At 52.0% G+C, this 18,459-nt stretch overlaps 1 protein-coding gene across 8 annotated transcripts; it reads right to left on the bottom strand.

Moving 5' to 3' along the window:
• Positions 1-29: 29 nt before the first annotated feature.
• On the bottom strand, positions 30-18,211 carry SRRM2 (serine/arginine repetitive matrix 2). 8 transcript variants are annotated; one of them, XM_032425669.1, is made up of 16 exons: positions 17,985-18,211; positions 16,167-16,225; positions 14,448-14,719; positions 13,465-13,572; positions 13,115-13,279; positions 12,859-12,936; positions 12,385-12,447; positions 12,251-12,283; positions 11,998-12,048; positions 11,727-11,819; positions 10,882-11,077; positions 3,155-9,855; positions 2,130-2,414; positions 936-1,049; positions 694-804; positions 460-602 (listed from the first exon to the last, which is right to left on the bottom strand). In XM_032425669.1, exons 3-16 carry the CDS (start codon positions 14,687-14,689, stop codon positions 593-595), a joined length of 8,250 nt encoding a protein of 2,749 aa, XP_032281560.1. In that variant the 5' UTR covers positions 14,690-14,719; positions 16,167-16,225; positions 17,985-18,211; the 3' UTR covers positions 460-592. The 8 variants fall into 8 exon arrangements, with proteins under 8 accessions (XP_032281563.1, XP_032281567.1, XP_032281560.1 ...); XM_032425672.1 differs by lacking the exon at positions 17,985-18,211 and having other exon boundaries at positions 30-602; positions 694-801; positions 16,167-17,269; XM_032425671.1 differs by lacking the exon at positions 16,167-16,225 and having other exon boundaries at positions 17,977-18,211.
• Between the last annotated feature and the right edge of the window lie 248 nt (positions 18,212-18,459).

Below are 18,459 nucleotides of genomic sequence, written 5' to 3'. Positions count from 1 at the left end.
CGCTCTCCACCCCTAATAAACCATGTATAGACCCAATTCCTGCATTTCTCATTTTTATTTGACAGAAAAAGTTGCTCTTGCTGTACAGATTTTAAAAAAACCAAAATGCCTTTAAGAAACGTGAAGAAAAGTTGGGGGAGGGGCCACAACCTCACTGGGGGGGCAGTAGGGGCCAACTAATTTCCACTCCTGCCCCTTCCTTCCAGGAACACCTCACACAAAGTTCCCAAGTTCCAAACCACCACCCCCCAGGAACTCAGGGGTAAAAGGGGGCATCATTGCCTCCCAGGCCCTTTCTAACTCAAGACCAGGGTGTCCCCAACTGTATCCTCCCCTCCCGCAACTCCCATTCTCATTCCCACCCACCCCAAACCCCCCAAAACGTGAACCAGGAAAAACTCACAGAGATTAACATTTCACAGGAACAAAGAAAAAAGGGGGGGGGGAGGGAAAGGAGAGAACCCTCCCCCAAGATGCTGCCAGGGTTCAAAGGGGGGCAGACAAGGACCCCTCCCCATGGCTCTGCTGGGGAAAGGGGACACTCCCTGCAGCTCCAGAACTTGGGGTGTGGTGGACTTCCCCCCAGAAAGATTCAAGGAGACCTGCAACAGAAAAAAGTAATCAGTGCAGAGACCAGCCAGTGCTGGGGCAACTCAGAAGGGGACCAAGCACTGGAGTGCCAGGACGACGCACCTGGAGGAGCGGTGCCGCACAGGGCGGGGGCTAGGTGTCTCCCTCCTGCGCTTGTGGCCTGGGGAGCGACTGTCCCCACGCTGGCCTCTGCGGGAACCCCGCTCACTGCTGCTGCAACGACACAGGACACACATCAGACCACACAGGAGGCAACACCAACCTCTGGCACCTTTGGACCTTTTCAAAACTCTTCACAGAGCCATGCTGGCCAGGCTGGGCTGGTTATTGACAGGAGGCCCTACCTCTGCTGGTCCCGTGGCGAGGGCTGGGGCGAGGGGCGGCGGCGCTCCGCAGGCGAGTAGCTGAGGGACCGAGAGTCTCGGAGAGAGTCTATTGGCTTCCGGGGGCTACGGGACCTGGGGAGCAGAGTAAGTCCCCATAGCACCAGAGTCTTTCAAACCCACCAGCCGGCACTCAGGACCACCCCCCAGGTCCTGACCACCAAACCTCATACCACACAGGGCCAGCCTCAGACCCACCTTTGTCTGCTCACTCACCCATCCGCCCGCACACCATCCACCGAGTGCCCCAACTGGCAGGGCACGGGGTGCAGCGGGGGATGCAAAGATAAAGACAGTCCCTGCCCTTGGAGGGGCTCAGTCTGGTGGTGAAGGGAGGCCCACTTGGCCCCGTGTATGGGAAGCAGCCCCACAAGGACCGATGTACAATGGGTCTGGGGACCCGGGGGGAGGGGATGTGGGGCAGGGAAGGGGCAGGGTAGTCTTCTCGAAGGTGCTGTTTGAGCGGAGTCTTGCAGAACGAGGAGTTCACCAGGCGGACAAGGGAATTCCAGGCAGAAGGAACAGCATGTCCAAAGGCATGGGGTTCTCCTTAGACTGCAAGGCGCTGGGTGTGGCTGGAGCACAGGGCATGTGTGGGGGCGGGCAGGAGAGGAGAACACAGGGCAGGCAAGGCCAGTTGGTGAAGAGCCTCACACGCCATTCCCGCAGAGGTGGGGCTTTATCCTGCAGGCCACAGGGCGTCCCGGAAGGATTTGTGGAGTGGAGGGAAGTAACCAGATGTGCGTTTTAGAAAGATCCCTCTGGCTACGTGTGGAAGAGAATGGCGTGGAGGCAGGGAGACAGGGAAGAGGCTGTGGACAGAGTCGGGAGAAGATGACGGTGGCCAGACCGGAGCCCTGGCAGTAGCAATGGGGAGATTTAAAAAGCTCGTATCCCTGGGACCTGGGAGCAGGGAACAGGCTGCATGTCAGGGGCAGGGAGAGGAAGGTACCTAGGACTCCACAACTCTGACTGGAGCACCCACTTGGACGGTGCAGCCCTCTGCCACAACAGGGCACAGCGAAGGTGGTAGGGAGAGCAGAGCCCAACTCCTCCCACCTAACCAGACGCCACAGTCCACCTGAGACTCCCAACAGGGATCTCACACCCAGGGTCTCCCCCCACCCCTTCCATCTCAAGCAAGGCAGCACTCACCTCCGCTCGCCAGGGGGTGGCTTCTTGGGGCTTGCAGGTTTGGGCAAGGCCTGAGGGCCAGGCTTAGCAGGGGAGGGGGAGGAAGAAGTCGAAGAGGAGGAGGAGGAGGAGGAGGATGAGGAGGAAGATGAGGAGGAAGAGGAAGAAGAGGAGGAGGAAGAGGAGGAAGAGGAGGAGGAGCTGGAACTGGAGCTACTAGAGCGCCTCTTCCGCTTGGCTGGGGTCGGCTCCTGAGGACGTCCCTCTCGAACAGCCTCCTTTGAGACTGGGGCGGGGCTGGGTACCCTGTGGGAGAAGCAGAGCGTCACAAGGAGACAAGCTGCCCCAGCCCCAACCCTACCTTCCTTGGCCTGGAGGAACGGCAGTGGGGGAGGGGTGCCGCAGAAAGGCCCTGCGCCCTTTCCAAGCTGAGAGCCAGTGAGCGCATTCTCTGGAGAGCGGTGGCCCGAGCTGACCCAACCTCTGCTAACACAAGCAACAGGCTGGGGCCCGCAGCACAAGGGATCAAGGCTAAACCTCAAGAATGTCCCTGATGGAGGAATAAGGCCCCTGGGCTCAGGTGTGGAAGGCGAGCTGGGTGGTCTCCTTCCATGGAGAGCCACGGTTTGGGGAGGCCCCCGTGTGTGCGGGTTGGCTGGGGGAGGGGCCGTCCTGCCTGGAGGCAGGGAGAGGGATGGGATGACCTCTGAAGATCCTTCCAGCCCAGGGAGTTCCTCTTGAGGTCTAACTGCCATCCCTCCTGCTGTAAAATTAAGTCCATTTCCTCTAGTTCTGTCCTCTGTAGAGACGGAAAACTCATCATTATCCTCTAGAGAATGAACCTTTGGAGACTTTTATCTGACCCGTTCCTCCCCCCCCCCCTACCCCCCCCCCCGCCATCTCCTTTTCCCCCCCCCTTAAGGGTCAAGGTTCCCGTACCTCCTTCAAAGAGCAGAGAACCTCTGGATACGGCTTTTCCCTCCCCACCACCAACCATCCCCCCAAACCTGCCCCATACAATCAGTTATAAAACTCAAGCCCCTCACCTCTTCAGTGCTACCTCAGGTTGAGTAGGAAGGCTAGAGCCCTCTGAGTCGCTAGAACTGGAACCAGAAGAGGAGGAGGAGGAAGAGGACGATGATGACGACGACGAAGAGGAGGAGCTGGAGGAGGAGGAGGAGGAGGAACTCCGCCGCTCCTTTGCCGGCTGCAGGGCGGCCAACGGGGAAGGCTGCTGGGCCCCCGTGGAGGCAGGTGGTTCCCCACCCTCAGGATGGGACATCCCAGGGACAGAGCCAGAGAGCATGCCATTGTGGTCACCAGCAGAGGACGTGGTCTTGGCCACTGTCCCAGAGGAAAGGGACTGAGACCCTGCTACAGGGGTGGTCTGGGAAAGCAAAGCTCGGGACTGGTCAGAAAAAGCAGATGGCACAGGGGACCTAGGTCTATCCTGAGCTGGAGGAAGAACACACTGTGAGGGAGCCTGGACCATTCTAGAGGCAGGAGAGGGAGCCCGCTCAGAGGTCATTCTAGACTGGCTCAGGGCAGATGGTGGGGTTCTGGAGCCTGGGCCTCCCGGCGGGGTTCTTGATCTGGCTCTGTCAAGAAGCGGTGGTGAGGTTCTGCCACTAACACGCTCGTAGGCAGAGAGGGGCACCCTGGGGCTGGTAAGGTTTGCACCAGACAAGGCTGGAGCCATTCTAGCACTGGTGAGGCTTGCAGGTGCCAAGGCAGGAGGGGTTCTTGAACTGGCAATATTCACAGGAGCTGTGGCATGTGCAGATCTAGGACCCACCAGGTTTGCAGGGGCTGCGGCCTGGGGTGTTCTGGAGCTGGAGGGATAATTTGCAGCAGTTGGGGGTGTGCCAGAGCCGGTGAGACTCAAAGCTGCCAAAGCAGCTGGGGTTCTGGCTCCTGCTAGGTTCACAGCTGGGGCTGTAGGGGTGCGAGGGTCAGCAAGGTTCACAGCAGAAGGTGCCACTGCTGTTCTGGGGCTGGCCAAGTTCATGGCTGCTGCTGCAGCTGGTGTTCTCGAGTCAGCCAGGTTCACTGCTGTTGGTATGGCAGGTGTCCTGGCACTGGCCAGGTTCATGGCTGCTGCAGAGGCTGCAGGAATCCTACTGGCAAGGCTTGCAGCTGGGGCTGTTCTGAGACTCATGAGAGGCACTGGAGCTGGAACCTGGGACATTCTTGCAGCAAGGCCAGCAGCAGACATGGATGGAGGCGGCCGAGCAGTGCCAAGACTGATGGCTGTCAGGGCAAGTGCAATTCTAGACTGTGCATGATTTTCTGGCACAGATGTTCTTGGGTGATCAGGAATTCGGGGACCTGGACCATCCATCATGGAGCCACCAGCTTGCTGCAGGACAGACATGGGTGTTCTAGAGCTGCCAAGGGGTTCAAGCATTCCAGGTGATCGACAGCGGTCCAGAGGTGTTGGTGACATGCTAGGACGACTGAAGCAGCTCATTCTGGAACTATTGAGTGCTACTGGAGGTGTCCGAGAACCAGAATGATTCCTTGTTGCCGGAGGACTAGCAGAACGTGAACGATCAGAACTACTTCCAGATGCAGAACGCCTTCGGATGGCAGGAGGAGATCTTGTTAAGGACCGTTTGCCCCGAGTTGTTCGCGGAGTACGGGATCTAGAACGGCGGCGGATAGCAAGTGGAGAGCGACTTCGAGAACGTTTGCGTGGCAACAGTGGGGTCCGAGACCTAGAGCGGCGCCGAATAGCTGGAGGTGTTCGGGACCGAGATCGGCGGCGTGTCACTGGAGAGGTTCGAGAGCGGGACCTCCTTCGAGTTACTGGAGATGTGCGAGATCTAGATCTTCTACGGGCGACTGGGGATGTTCTGGATCTCGATCTTCTGCGAGTGATAGGGGAAGTTCTGCTTCGAGATCGCCTCCTGGTTACTGGTGGAGTCCTAGATCTGGACCTTCTTCGGGTCACTGGTGGAGTTCTAGAACGGGAGCGCCGGCGTGTCGGTGTTCTGGACCTTGAACGACGGCGGGTTACCGGTGGTGTTCTAGACCTGGATCGCCTTCGACTCACTGGAGATGCTCTGGATCGAGATCTTCGTCGAGTCACTGATGTCCTGGACCTTGATCGTCTCCGACTGACTGGTGAGGTTCGAGACCTGGACCTACGGCGGCTGACCAGAGGTGTTCTGGACCGGGATCGCCGGTGAGTGGCGGGAGAGGCCCTAGACCTTGAACGTTTCCATGGGGCTGGTGAGGTACGTGAGCGGGACCGCTTCCGACTGGTCGGGGGTGTCCGCGAACGGCCTCTTCGGCGTCGGGAAGAAGTTCGGGAACTCTCCTGCCGGACGGGAGACCTTGAGTGGTAACCAGAGCCTCCTCTCCGCCGACGAGTGACCCGAGACCTTGACCGGCTCCGCTGTCTTCTCCGAGAGGTTGACTGAGAAGATCCAGACCTATCTCGACGTCTAGTTGTTCTGGTTTTCTCCCTCCTTGAGCGAGAACGGGATCTCTGGAGCCCACGGGGCTTTGGTGATGGAGAACGGCCTCTCCTTGAAGTTGTCTTAGCACGTGGGGATGAAGCTGAGCGCCGGCGGCGTGAGGATCTTGACTTTTCAGCTGGCTCTGGGGAAGAGACTGAAGGACTTCTTCGGCGTCTTGGGGGAGTTCTAGAACGGGTTTCCGGTGAGGATGATGCAGAGCGGCTTCTTCGAGAGAGTCTGGCCTTCCTAGTCAGCTCAGGAGAGGATCGAGAGCTGCGACGGCGAGGTGGAGTATGGGACTTGGTCTTGGGCTCTGGTGAGGACCTAGAGCTTCTTCTAGCAGTTCTGGATTTGGGTGGGTGTTCTGGAGACGACTCTGAACTGCTGCTTCCTTCAGGAGAAGGGCCTCTGCCTTTGCTTGATGAACCTGACCTGCTTCGTCTGGGAAGAGCACGAAGGGCAGGAGCCTTGGGTTCAGGAGAGGAATCAGAACCACTCTGTGCCCTGGGTGCTGCTCTTGGCTTATCTTTAACTTCAGGAGATGAGCCAGATCTACTGCGCCGAGGAGAAGGTCGGGATTTGCTCTCGACCTCTGGAGATGACCCAGAGCGACTCCTTTCTCTAAGCGGTACTCGTGTCTTAGCTTTAGAATCTGGAGAAGAGTCTGATTCACTTCTTTCTTGAGGGGATGCACTTGGTTTCCCATCAAGTTCTTGAGAAGATCCAGATCGACTTCTCTGACCAAGAGGAGTCCTAGCCACAGCCTTCTGTTCAACTGATGATTCTGACCCACTTCTCTCTCTCTGGGGGGTAAGACACTTGTTGTTGAGCTCTGGGGATGATGGTGAACGACTTCTTGGCCTAGGAGTCTGAGGCAAAGCTTTTGGTTCTGGAGAAGAATCACATTCGCTTCTCCCCCTGGATGGTGTTCTAGGTATATCTTTCATTCCAGGAGAGGACCCAGATAAGCTGTGTCTTGAGGGAGTCCCAGACCCATCTCTAAGTCCCGGAGAAGACCCAGACCTGCTTCTCCTCGAAGGGGTTCTGGGTAAGCCATCTTTCAGTTCAGGAGATGCAGAGCTACTTCTTTCCCTTGATGGTGTTCTGGGTACTGCATCAAGTACCGGTGAAGAAACACTCTGATATGAAGACATTCCTGCTTTTCCCACTGCATCTGGGGATAACTCAGAACTACTGCGTCTAGAGGACCTTGTCGATTGTTCCTTCAGATCTACAAATGGATCTGTCTCCAGCTGATTAGGAAAAGATCCATTCAAATCTTCTTTAACTTCAGGAGAAAATCCAGTATTCATTTCTGCAACAGGACCTGAGTTTCTAAATTCTAAAGGTGACCCAAAACTATTCTCCCTCTGGGGAGAATTAGACAGTTCTTTATGTTCTGGAGAAAAATGTGGCCCACTCCAAGTTGAGACCACTGCAGGGACTTCTACTTCCAAAGAAGTCTGCGACTGGCTTTGGTCAACAGTTAAAGACACAGTGGGTCTTTCTTCTGTTTCAGGAGATGATTCAAAGTTACTTCCAGCCACTTCTTTAAGTTCCGGAGACAAATGGGAGGGGACCTGGTTTGAGGATTCTTCAGATTTCTCTACCACCTCCATTAATTCCTCATCTTGGCTTGGCTTAGCTAACGCACTTTGGTCTTTTGTATCTGGAGATGATCCAACACCACCACCTCTTTCCCTTGATAGGGTTTTAGGAGTCTCTCTGAGTACTGGTGGGGAATCAGGCTTATCCTGCACTGGAAGAGGACTTGATTTGTCTCTTGGTCTAGGAGATGACACAGTAATATCCTCCTGAAGGAGTAAGCCTGTTTTCTCTTTCGATTCAGAAGGCTCCAATCTACTCTGCCCCAGAAGAGATTTAGAGTCCATTGTAGAATATAGGGTAGAGTCAGATTGAGACTTGCTCTGCTCAGGAGACATTACAGATTTTAGCCTAGGACTTGACAATTCGCTTCTTTCTTGTCTTGCTGGAGATTTGGGTGCCAGCTCAGTGATTGGAGATGAGGACCTGGACCAGCCACCCTTAAGAGGTGTCTGAGATTTGCTCTGCAGAGATGGAGACTCAGAGTGACTCTGTTTCACTTCTGGACTTGAAGCATCAGATCCAGGGTCTGGTGAAGTTTGAGATTGTCCTTTCTGTTGCAAAGAGGTGGCGGCAAAACAGAGCTCTCCTGGTGGTGTGCTAGACTTTACTCCTGGACAGAGAGAGAAGGATCCAGAACTTTGTGCTGATGAGTCTCTAGACTTCTCTTGGGAACATGGTGACTTCAATCCACAAAGATCGTGTCCCAATGGAGTTTGGGGCTTTACTTTAGGGCATGGCGAAGTAGATCCTGAGTGACTTTGTCTTGGTGGCGTTCCAGGTTTCACTTTGGTATCTGGTGAGGAGGACCTAGAATGGCTTTGTCTTTGCAACAGTCTAGATTCCACCTTGGAGCAAGGAGACTCTGATCTGCTTTCCCTTGGAGGTGTTTTGGATGTCACCCTGTTAGGACTTGGAGAAGAGGAGCCAGAACAGCTCTGGATTGGTGACGTTACTGCCTTCACTTTGGGTTGTGGAGATGACGACTCAGATCGGCTCCGTCTTGGAGATGTGCTTGATTTCACTCTAGGAGGGGAGGACCCAGAGCAGCTATGTCTCGAAGGGGTTGTAGATTTCATCTCAGGGTCAGGTGATTCTGAACGGCTCTGCATTTGTGGCGTGGCAGATTGTTCATTTGCCTGGGGACTTGTTACAGACCCTTGCCTTGGTGGCGTTCCAGACTTCATTTTAGGTTGAGGAGATGAACTGGAACAACTCTGTCTTGATGGTGTTTTAGATTTCTGATTAGAAGGAGGAGAAGAACCAGACCGACTTCGCCTTGGTGGTGTTCTAGATTTAGCTTTTGGTTGGGATGATCCAGAGCGACTGCGCCTTGGTGGTGTCCGAGACTTTTGTTTAGGACACGGAGATGACCCTGAAAGGCTTCGCCGCAGAGACAAGCGAGATTTTGCTTTGGACCGTGGTGAAGAGAGAGACCTGCTCCGCCTTGAAGAAATGCGAGATTTTTTCATTTCTGGGCTTGAGTTGGACCTGCTCCTTCTCTGTGACGCTCTGGATTTGTTCTTCCGCTCTGATGATGAACCAGACCTGCCTCTTCTTTGTGGCGTTCTAGAATGAGATCTTCCCCGTCTAATCACGCTTCTACTACGAGATCTTCGTCTTGCAGGTGTCCTAGACCGAGACCGTCCTCGTCTTGTCGGTGTCCTAGACCGAGACCGTCCTCGTCTTGCAGGTGTTCTAGACCGAGATCTCCCTCTTCTGGCTGGGGTTCTAGAGCGTGACCGACCACGTCTGGCTGGGGTTCTAGAGCGTGACCTGCCACTTCTCCTGGCTGGTGATCTGCTACGAGACCTCCGTCGTACTGGTGATCGGGTCCTAGATCTGCGCCTAGCAGGTGTTCTAGAGCGAGACCTGCCCCGCCGGGCTGGTGTTCTAGAGCGAGACCTACGTCTGGTGGGTGTTCTGGATCGTGATCTCCGCCTGGCAGGTGTTCTAGAGCGAGACCTGGCCCGACGGGCTGGCGTTCTAGAACGAGATCTGCCCCTAGTGGCTGGGGATCTAGAGTGTGACCTGCCTCGCCTTGCTGATCTAGACCTGCCTCTTCTCTGGGTATTTCTGCTTCTAGACCAGCCTGGTCGCTGAGGAGACCTAGAGCGGCCACGTCGCTGGGGGCTTCTGGATCGTCCCCACCTCTGTGCAGACCGGGACCTACGCCACTGAGGGGACCGGGACCGAGAATGACCTCTCTTGGTAGGGGTTCGAGACCGAGATCGTCCCCTCTTAGTAGTGGTAGGGCTACGGGACCTCCCCACTCTTCGAGAAGGGGTATGAGAATGTGACTTATCCCGCTTTGCCCGGCCATGTGAGCGACTCTTGGACGTGGGAGAAGAAGAAATTTCTCGGCGGGACCCAGAAGCTGGTGCAGGTTTAGGACTTTCAGGGGAAGAGCTGGCATGTCGAGAAACTTTGGTAGGTTGAGGGGATGGTGGGCAGCTCTCTGAAGAAGACTGGGGCGGTTTCTCAGGAGACTTAGTTAGTGAACGGCCCCGGGGTGGGGAAGCCTCAGATGGGGGGTTCACTGGCTCCTGACTTAACGTGACTGTTGCAAGGGGTTGTGGGGAGCCGCCATGTTGCTCAGCAAGGAGCGGAGTGGGAGCAGGTGGTTCTGGGCCTGTGCTGCTCCTTTCCGGAGAGGGGCTAGGTCGAACTGCAGATCTCTAAGAGCAGGGGAAAAAAGTATGGATAGGAATGTAAGCACCAAAACTTCCTATCACCCGTAAGAGCCCAACACCCTTCCCAATGAAATTTTTCTCTGCACACCCCATTACACCGACTGGTCCCTTTCCTCACCACAGGCTGTCATTAACAAAAAGATCATACAAAAAGTGGAGAAAACACAAAAATATGGACAAGCTATCACTTTAAAACTCTTATTATCTAGAAAAAAACACAATGCAAACAATTAATGCATGATATATTGTAACCACCATAACAAAATGCCATGACATTAAAAAAAAGGCACTTTTTTAAAACGGAGAAACAAAGCGGTTTCCCAAAGTGGGAGGCATCTAACTTTACCCTTGAAAAAAATACTGAAATAAAAGAACAAAAGCAAAAATTTGATGACATGATTTATGTAAATAAGACTATGATGAACTATAGAAAAGAAAAAGTAGACCCAAGTTATAAAAGCTTTAAATATGAGATCTTTGTGGTGATCCAACTTGTAGTTTAGAAAAAGAATTCTGGATGACATGGAAAATGGACAAAAAAGCTAAGAATTTAGTGAAGAGCAATTTATGTAATAGCTGAAACAGGAAAGCATCATGAATAGGGCTCAATCAGAATAACCACAAAATGAAAAGTACTGAAAAGACAAATATAGTAGTGTTTTCAAATTGCAAGCAGCAACCCAGTGGGTTAAAAACTCTTAGCTACACCTAGCATTTAACAATATAAAAAACTAGACATAAGTACTACAACTAAATATCATTAAAAAAACACTTGCCCAAGCTGTACATAAAAGTATAAAATATTGATGTAAAACCTATTAATAAATAAGCAGTCAAGTTTAAAAGACATAATTCTAAAGAATTTGCCAATGTAAAAAAAACTTGATAACTAAGACAAATGCATTAAAAAAACTAAATTCACTTCTTTCAAAAACTTCACTTCCCTCCTTCTCTTCAAACACCGGTCCTAACCCTGCAACCCAAAAAACATCCATTAACTCAGTAACATACCTCCTTGTCTTTATCTTTGTCTTCATGAGGACTGCTAGGCTGCTTTGTAGAGGGCTCTGGGCTGCTAGGCTGCCCTATGTTGGTGGTACCTGGTTCCTTAGAAGGTGCATCTCCCTCCCCTCGACGCCCTGAAACAGGGGAAGGACTTCGCCCAGTCAAGGCAGTTGTATGCGTTTTTGCTGCTGCACTTCGAGACCTGAGGAAGGTAATTGAGGGCAGGGAAGAGGAAGGAAATCAGCTCAGGGGAGAACAGAGAACCCCCTCCCCAGCTCCCATCCACCTTTCCTGAATGTACAAACCCTCTTCCAAAAAGCCTTCTCTTACACATACGACTCAAATCACTCATATGGAAATTCAAGTCCAATTCACTTTGGTCCTTTTCTTCCCAACACAGTCCCCAAAAACGTTCTCCCTCTACCCCTTTACTCACCTCCCCCAACCTCCCCCAACCCTCCACCCTGCCCATTCCCTACCCACTTCATTCACAACTCACCTCTGAGCCCACCTCCTTCAGGAAGCCTTCCCCGATTAAGGAAGCCAGGGTAAGGATTCCTTCCTCCCCCAGACACCACGAACAAACCACCACCCCCCCTATTCTGGCAGTCCATATACATCAGAACAAAACAAAAAATAACAAAATAAACAAAAACAAAAACAAAAAAAAGAGAAGGGGAAATGTATATGTCTGTCCATCCTGTTGCTTTAGCCTGTCAGCTCCTAGAGGGCAGGGACCGTGTCTTCCGAATGGTCTGTGCAGCGCCTAGCACACCGTGGGCGCTCAATAAATATTAAATTGATTAACCCACAAGTCCCTCTCCCTCCCTTCCTCCTGGACCACCCCTTACCGACTGCGGGAAGTATCAGAAGAGGAAGCAGAGTCAGCAGATGTTGAACGGTGGGCCCGACGGCTCTTGGGGGCTGGTGTTGTACTTCGAGACCTGAAGGAAGGCCACCACAACTCAGGGTCCTGTCACGCTTGTACTGGATTCTAACCCATCTCTCAACCCTCTACCATCTATCTGTCAAGGACATAACTAATTCTCCCCTATCCCCCACCAAACAGTCTTCACCTACTTGTTAAGCAAACTACCCTCCAATCCACACAAATTCACTCACCGCTTCCGCTTCTTGTCTTTAGATTTACGTTTGCTCTTTGGAGTGGGAGACCTGACAAATAAAAGTAAAATTATTAAAAGTAATCATCATTTTAAAACAAAACCAAAAGTAAAATGGAAAGAATCAGGGAATTAACAGTGCAAGATCTGAAAATTGAGCTATATTCCAAGAAACCCCCTAGAGAACAGGCAAGGCCAACCTGGCTCACCATTCCATGTGCCACTATGCCCTTTATGCCCCAAAAAGCTCTTACCTATGCTTCCGTTTTTTGGATTCAGACTCTGACCTGTTAGAGGGGGAGGAGGGGAGAAGAAAAAAACATGAACCAATACCTATGCCTGGACTCATCAAGCCTCTCCAATCACTCCACGTACTCCCACCTCATACCTGTGCTTCTTCTTCTTAGAGCTCTTCTTCCTCTCTCGTCGAGGAGAGCTGCTCTCTGACCTGCTAAAGATGGGTTCAAAAACAAAGTCATTCTGCTCGGCTCCTTCCCTGACCTTCCCATTTATAATCCACCTCCAAAAGAGGCTTCTTCTAAGCGCAAGAAAAAAAAAAGCCTAACAGCACCAAGGTCTCAGACTTACTCTCCAAAAGACTTAAGTACCTCTAGCATAAAGCAACAAATCTCAAAATGAAAAAGAAAATCCAATTTAAGATGTTGCTGGTTAGTTCCTAGTTGGCGGAACTGCAGAATCAACCCTTCCCCACTGAAGAAACATATTCATTCTCGGACTGAAATCTGAAGAGTAACTCCCTCTTCCCTGACAACTCTCACCTGCTTCCAAGAACTATTTTCTTGAAAAAGAAAATGACAGGATTAGTGCTCTGGCTATTAGAGTAACTTTCCAACTAACTTACCGTCCTCTATCTTTCTTCTTTTTTTTCTTTTTTTGCTTTGGGGTGGGTGAGCGAGAACTGCTGGACTCCCGGACAAGACTTGGAGAAAGATGAAAAGATGCAGGATGAGTGCTAAGACAAATTTTAAGACATTTCGACTTCAAAACAAAATCAGAACAGTTTGATAGGAAATAGTCCAAAAAACCCTCACAAAAACAAGTAACAGAGTACACAGAATCAAGAAAAGAAGCTGACGTAGATTCTCGGCCTTGAGTACCTGTAAGGTTTGGGAGGCTCTGGAGCTGGTTGTTTAGCTTCTCGAGCACGACGCTGAGGATCAAAAGAGCTGCCATCCACATAGGAATCACTGATGCCAAAGGCAGCACGGAGTCGCTCATTTTTCTTCTCATTCAGTTCTGCCAACTGGTGAGTCTCAGTTACCCTAGGGGGAAAAAAAGGCAAAGGTCAGAAGGAGTTAGCAAAGAACAGAGTCATATTCACACAATTGTAGGCAGCCAAATGGGCCAGGGAAAAGAAAATGAGAGCAGGGAGAATGTACAAGAAAAGAGGGTAACAGAAACAGCTATTTAGCGTCCAGAGAAAATAAGTGATAGTGAAAACACTCACGCTGGCCTCTGTCCTGGGGTCTCTTCCTTGCCCCCAGGGTTCACATCCTTCTCCAGCAACATGAGTCGAAAGGTAGCCACCTTTTCCTGAATTTGCTGTTCCTCGTACCTAAAGAACAAATCCCTTCAGGGTTAAAGTCTGACTAGGCACTTTCCCCAGTCCCAGGTTTACAGTTTCCTCATTCCCAAGAGGATCCCCCTTCCCTTTCCATGCACACATAAAAACTTTTCAACTCACTGTCCCCCAAAGGGCCTCTCTCTTAAATCTTTCTCATCTTTTCCTGTTATCTTCTCTCCACTTACTATAGCCTCTAGAACAGTGGATTTTAAACATGCTACACTCCAGGGGCCAAAAGAGGAAAGTTAAACAGAGTTCCAGGTGCTCCTCCCCAACTTCAACAACAGGTATTTCCTGAGATTCCGAAAGTACATTGTATAAGAAGGGTGCCACTGCTGAAGTTTGAAAACCACTGCTCTAAAAGGTCTTCTGCCTGATTGTGCCCCTTTTCCAAAATTTCACTTCCCTACCCAACTCATGATCCCCTCTTATCCAGGTATTATTCCAATTCCTGTTTTCCTGCCTTCGTGTACTTTCCAAAGCCTCAATCCTTCAATCCATTTACTTCCTCTTCTCTACCAATAACACCACCTGTCAGCTTATACCTTAGCTCTTCTCTTCCCTGGTACCTGCTTTCCCACCTCCCCTTACAGCACATTTTTTTCTATGGCTCCCCTCTTTCCCCATGTGCCTCCACCTAAATAATTCAGACTCCCTGAGGCTTCCTCTTGTCACAGACACAGTTTCCTCATCTCCCACCTTGAGCTGTCCCTTAACTCCTTTCCATTTTCTAGCTCCTTTATCTCCTCCCCTCCTACAACTCCTCTCCAGGCCTCTTCAACCAGCCCTAAGCTCCCTACATCCCACCTAATTCCCCCAGCTCTGCACTCACTCAGTGCTTGGCTCTCCCCCAGCCCTCCCCTCACCCCTGCTCTTCCATCATCTCCTCCAGCTCGAGGCATCGCAGCTCCACGCGCCGCTTGCGCTCGTGGTCCAGGATGTCAGGATTAGGCCGCTTCACCAGGGCAGCCTCCAGGCGCCGCAGTTCCTCCTCTCCCTTGTAGTCAGGCCGCTCACCCCGGCGGCCCCGCACCAGGGACAGGTTGCGCTGGACGTAGCCGTTGGTGCCGCTGCCCCGGGGCGTCGGCAGCCCGATCCCGTTGTACATGGCCCCGTGCCCGGGGGGGCACCACCGCTCCTGAGGGGGAGCGGGGAAACACGGGTCAGGCCCCTGACCCCAAACTAACCACTTACCACCACCCAAATCCTTGTTCTCCTTCATCTATTTCAACATGAATCTCCACACTAAACCTCCCTTAGCTGCATAATCCTCCTGGTCTCCTAACAAAAACCCTTCCTTACCCTTCCCATACTTTCCATTAAAATCACAGCCCAGCTCTTACAGCCTTTCCCCCCAAAGTGCAAGAGCTATTTCCATTTCTGTTTGCACCTAGATGTTCTTTTCCACCCTAAGAAAACAAGAAACCAGTTTCTCTCAAATTTCTCCACACTGCCTCTTTATTCTCCCTTGGCCCCAATAAGCACAAGTGTTGTCTCCACCAACTAATCTAATCCCTAACATCTGGTAACCTACTGAGGCCTCCAAACAGCGCACAACCACCACCACAGATCTGTAGCCACTAAGGCCCACAATACAAGTTCAAAGATTCTTCTAAGAACTGACCTGAGAATTTCAGACTACACTGTTATGGAAACAAAACAGACTAAACAACCCCTACGTATTTGAACAGGTGGACTGATTGGTTCCTGACATAAGCCAAGTGTCCTGTACACCCTCACATTCAAGAATAAAGGCCAGTAAGCATATCAGAAACACAGAACCTTGGGTGTAGAATCCTCTTGTATTTTACCTCCCAGAGGTAAGAGGCCATTTCCTGAATTCCAATTATCAATAAGCTCCTATCAACTACCTCACCTGGTATCTTATTCCTTTAATTTCCTTCCCATTGGATTTCTTACATGATTTGCAGCTCACCCAAGTCTCATTAGTTCCTCTTTAACATCACCTGTTTTCAATTCAATGCTCTGAATACATCAAATCAGCCTCCTCTGCTCCAACTGTTCCCATACCCTCTACATTCCTTGCCCTAAACTTACTCAGAAGCCCCCTCACTCTTTATACCCCCCCATTCACTAACATCAGTCAGCTTTCCCTATCAATACCCTGTATCTCACTTCCTAGAGTTTCTCTTCGAGGCCTGCCTTATCCCTCTTATCTTATCTCCGTGCGTTCTACCAAGTTCTATCCTCTCAACCTGTCCCAACCCCAGCATGGCTCTGAAGAGCCCTCAAGCTCCCATCCTTCTGGTTAGATTTCTTAGCTACGCATACTCTATTCCTTTTCCCTACTATATGCACTTTATTTCTTCCCCCATCTCATCCTGTCGAAGACAGCTTCACAAAGCATAAATGAGGGAAAACTACCCCAAGACAAAACCCAAGAAACAAGTGGAGAAATTAATAGATAAAATCGAATAAAAAGAAATGCTATGTTTTTAAAATTCCAGAATAAAAAAACAGCACACAAATACCTGGAAGAATGTACTAAAACAAACAACAACAAAAATAAGTATGGGAAGACAGTGAATGGAAGGAAAATTGCCCAATTCCAGAACTGCTTGTACCTCTATCCCCAAACTCTAAAGGCTGGATCCTTGCCCAATCCCAGTAGCACTCAAGAGGGCTGAAAACAAAAAGAAAACAACACTAAGGTAAAGGAGTAACAAATGAGGCTAAATCTAGGAAAAGTAGAAATGCACATTCAAAAAAAAAGAAAAATTTCTTTACAGCACAAGAAATCAGTTTCTCTATCTTCCAACCTTCACTTTTGTTTTCTCAAATACCAACCCTCCCCACTCTAAACCTAGGTCCTTCTTTGCCTCTCTAAACCCCACCTAATTTCTGCCTCCCTTACAGAATGCTTCTGACATACAATTAATTCTTTAACTTAACCATTCACCCACACTTCCATACCACCTCACACAAAAATCCTCCCACTCCCTTAGGAGGGAAAACCAAGAACTAAGGAAAGGGTTTTAAAACACAACGAATTGTAGAACTTTTAGGGAACAAGTCCCCCCCCCCCCCCGGGGGGGCAAAACAACCCTCAAAACACTAAAAGGAAAGACCAAAGAGGAACACCAACACACAGAAAAATCATCAAAACCAGGTAACTTAAACAGGCATTCTTAACTGGGGTCCACAGACTGTGAGCACTCAAGCTACCCAAGCTAAAGTCAAAGAATAAATATAAGCTGCAAAGCAAGACAACAGAATTTCTTTTGTTGGAAAATTTCATCACGACGCCAAACTAACAAAGAGATATAAGGCAATCTGGAAATCCAATACTGAGATACTCAAGGAACGCACCAAAAACGAGGTGGATGTGCAGGAAAATGGACATAGGTAAGCGCAGTAAGGGGGCATTTCGGTAGCTGGGCGGACACCAGGGAACCCCCAAAATTTTAAATAGTTCTAAAACAAAACCTAAAGCCAGACACTTAAAAGACAACGAGACGCTCTTTTTGAATTTTTGGTCCAGACATCTTAGATAAGCATGAGTGGAAACGAAGGTTCATAAGAGTTGGGTGCCAAATAATCCGAGTCGGCGCCCAGCGTTTTCTTCCCAAGGAAGGGCTCCAACGGCCTCCCCAGCTTTAACACAACTTTTGAAAGACGACGAAAAAGTGGAAAACTAAAAAAACACTTATGAAAAAGAAAAGTACACGGTCTGCCTTTACGTACCTGAGCTGAACACGTCTTTCAAAAAAAAAAAAAAAAAGAAAAAAGAAAACCAAGGTTTGGAGCTCTCCTCTCCCCACCGCTTCGAGACCGACAGTAACGAGTCTGAAGGGCCCCAATATGCGCGGCACCTAGTCCCAGGCCTCCCTGCAGCGGCGGCGCCGCCAAGGCCTATTTTCGGCCTTGAGGCATGGGGGAGGGGGCTGCGTGGCGCCCAGGAGTCTGGGAGGCTCCGCGCCGGACCGCAGGCCCGCGGGAGGGACTGAGAAGCCGGAGGCCGGAGAGGTTCGGAGGAAGAGATCCGGGAACAGGCCCCCGCCGCCGCCGCCGCCGCCTCCCCGCCGAGAAAATGTCGGAAGGGGCAGCCGCGGGAGGGCCTCCTCGGCCGCACGCGTGGGGGAGGCGAGAAGCCGAGGCGAGCGCTCCCCCTCCTCGTCGCGAGCGCGCGCGAGCCCGAGAGCAGTCGGCGGCGCGAGCCGTTGCCATGGGGGAGGGGGAGGGCAGTAAAAGCCCGCGCGCGACAGGAACCGAAGGAAGGCGGGGGGGGGGGGGGAGGCAGGCGAGCGAGGGCGTCCGCGTGAGCTAGGGGCGGCGAGCGCGCGTGCGCGCGGCGGCCTGGACCGTTCTCCGCGCGCTTTGGCCTCGCGCCGGGGGCCGCCGCCCCTCCCCCACCCGGCTCGCGCGCTCCCTCACCCTCTCACCCGCCGCCGCCGCCGCCTCTACCCGCCGCCTCCGAGGGGGAGAGGTGCTGCCGCTGCTGCTACTCAAGCTCCCGAGTCCCTCGGGGCCTGGAGCTGCCGCCTCGCTTCGCCGGTCCGCCCGCCTCAGCCGACACCGACGCCTCCTCGCTTCCTCAGGGGCCGCAGCGGGCTCCGACTGCGCCACTCGCACCCCGCCTGGGCCGCGCTGCACGTCAGCACGACCAACTAAGTGCGTCAGCACGCACCCGCGCGCGTCGCAGGGCCCGCCGGGAACCGTAGTACGCCCTACGGCGTTGTGCGCAGGCGCGGAAGCCACATCGGGAACTGTAGTTTCTTAAGACCCGAGGGAGGGTCAACACCGTTGCCAATGAACTACGAGTCCCTTCGGCCAGTGCGAAGAAGGGCGGGTGAGCGGACCGGAGCGGGCCACGTATTCCACAGGGTTTCCGCTGGGAGGGGGCGGGGCCCAGGGCCC

This window comes from Phoca vitulina, unplaced genomic scaffold, assembly GCF_004348235.1.
Source record: "Phoca vitulina isolate PV1807 unplaced genomic scaffold, GSC_HSeal_1.0 scaffold33, whole genome shotgun sequence".
Taxonomy (NCBI): Eukaryota; Metazoa; Chordata; class Mammalia; order Carnivora; family Phocidae; genus Phoca; species Phoca vitulina.
Note: the sequence above shows the minus strand (reverse complement) of the source record. Positions and strands in the feature narration are given on the sequence as shown.

Coding starts and splice junctions, on each gene's coding strand:
- SRRM2 (XM_032425671.1), bottom strand. CDS start 14,689: ATGTACAACGGGATCGGGCTGCCGACGCCCCGGGGCAGCGGCACCAAC. Junction 11,078..11,726: donor TCTGATACTTCCCGCAGTCG/GTAAGGGGTGGT, acceptor TACCTTCCTCAG/GTCTCGAAGTGCAGCAGCAA. Junction 1,050..2,129: donor CCACCCCCTGGCGAGCGGAG/GTGAGTGCTGCC, acceptor TCTGCTCCCCAG/GTCCCGTAGCCCCCGGAAGC.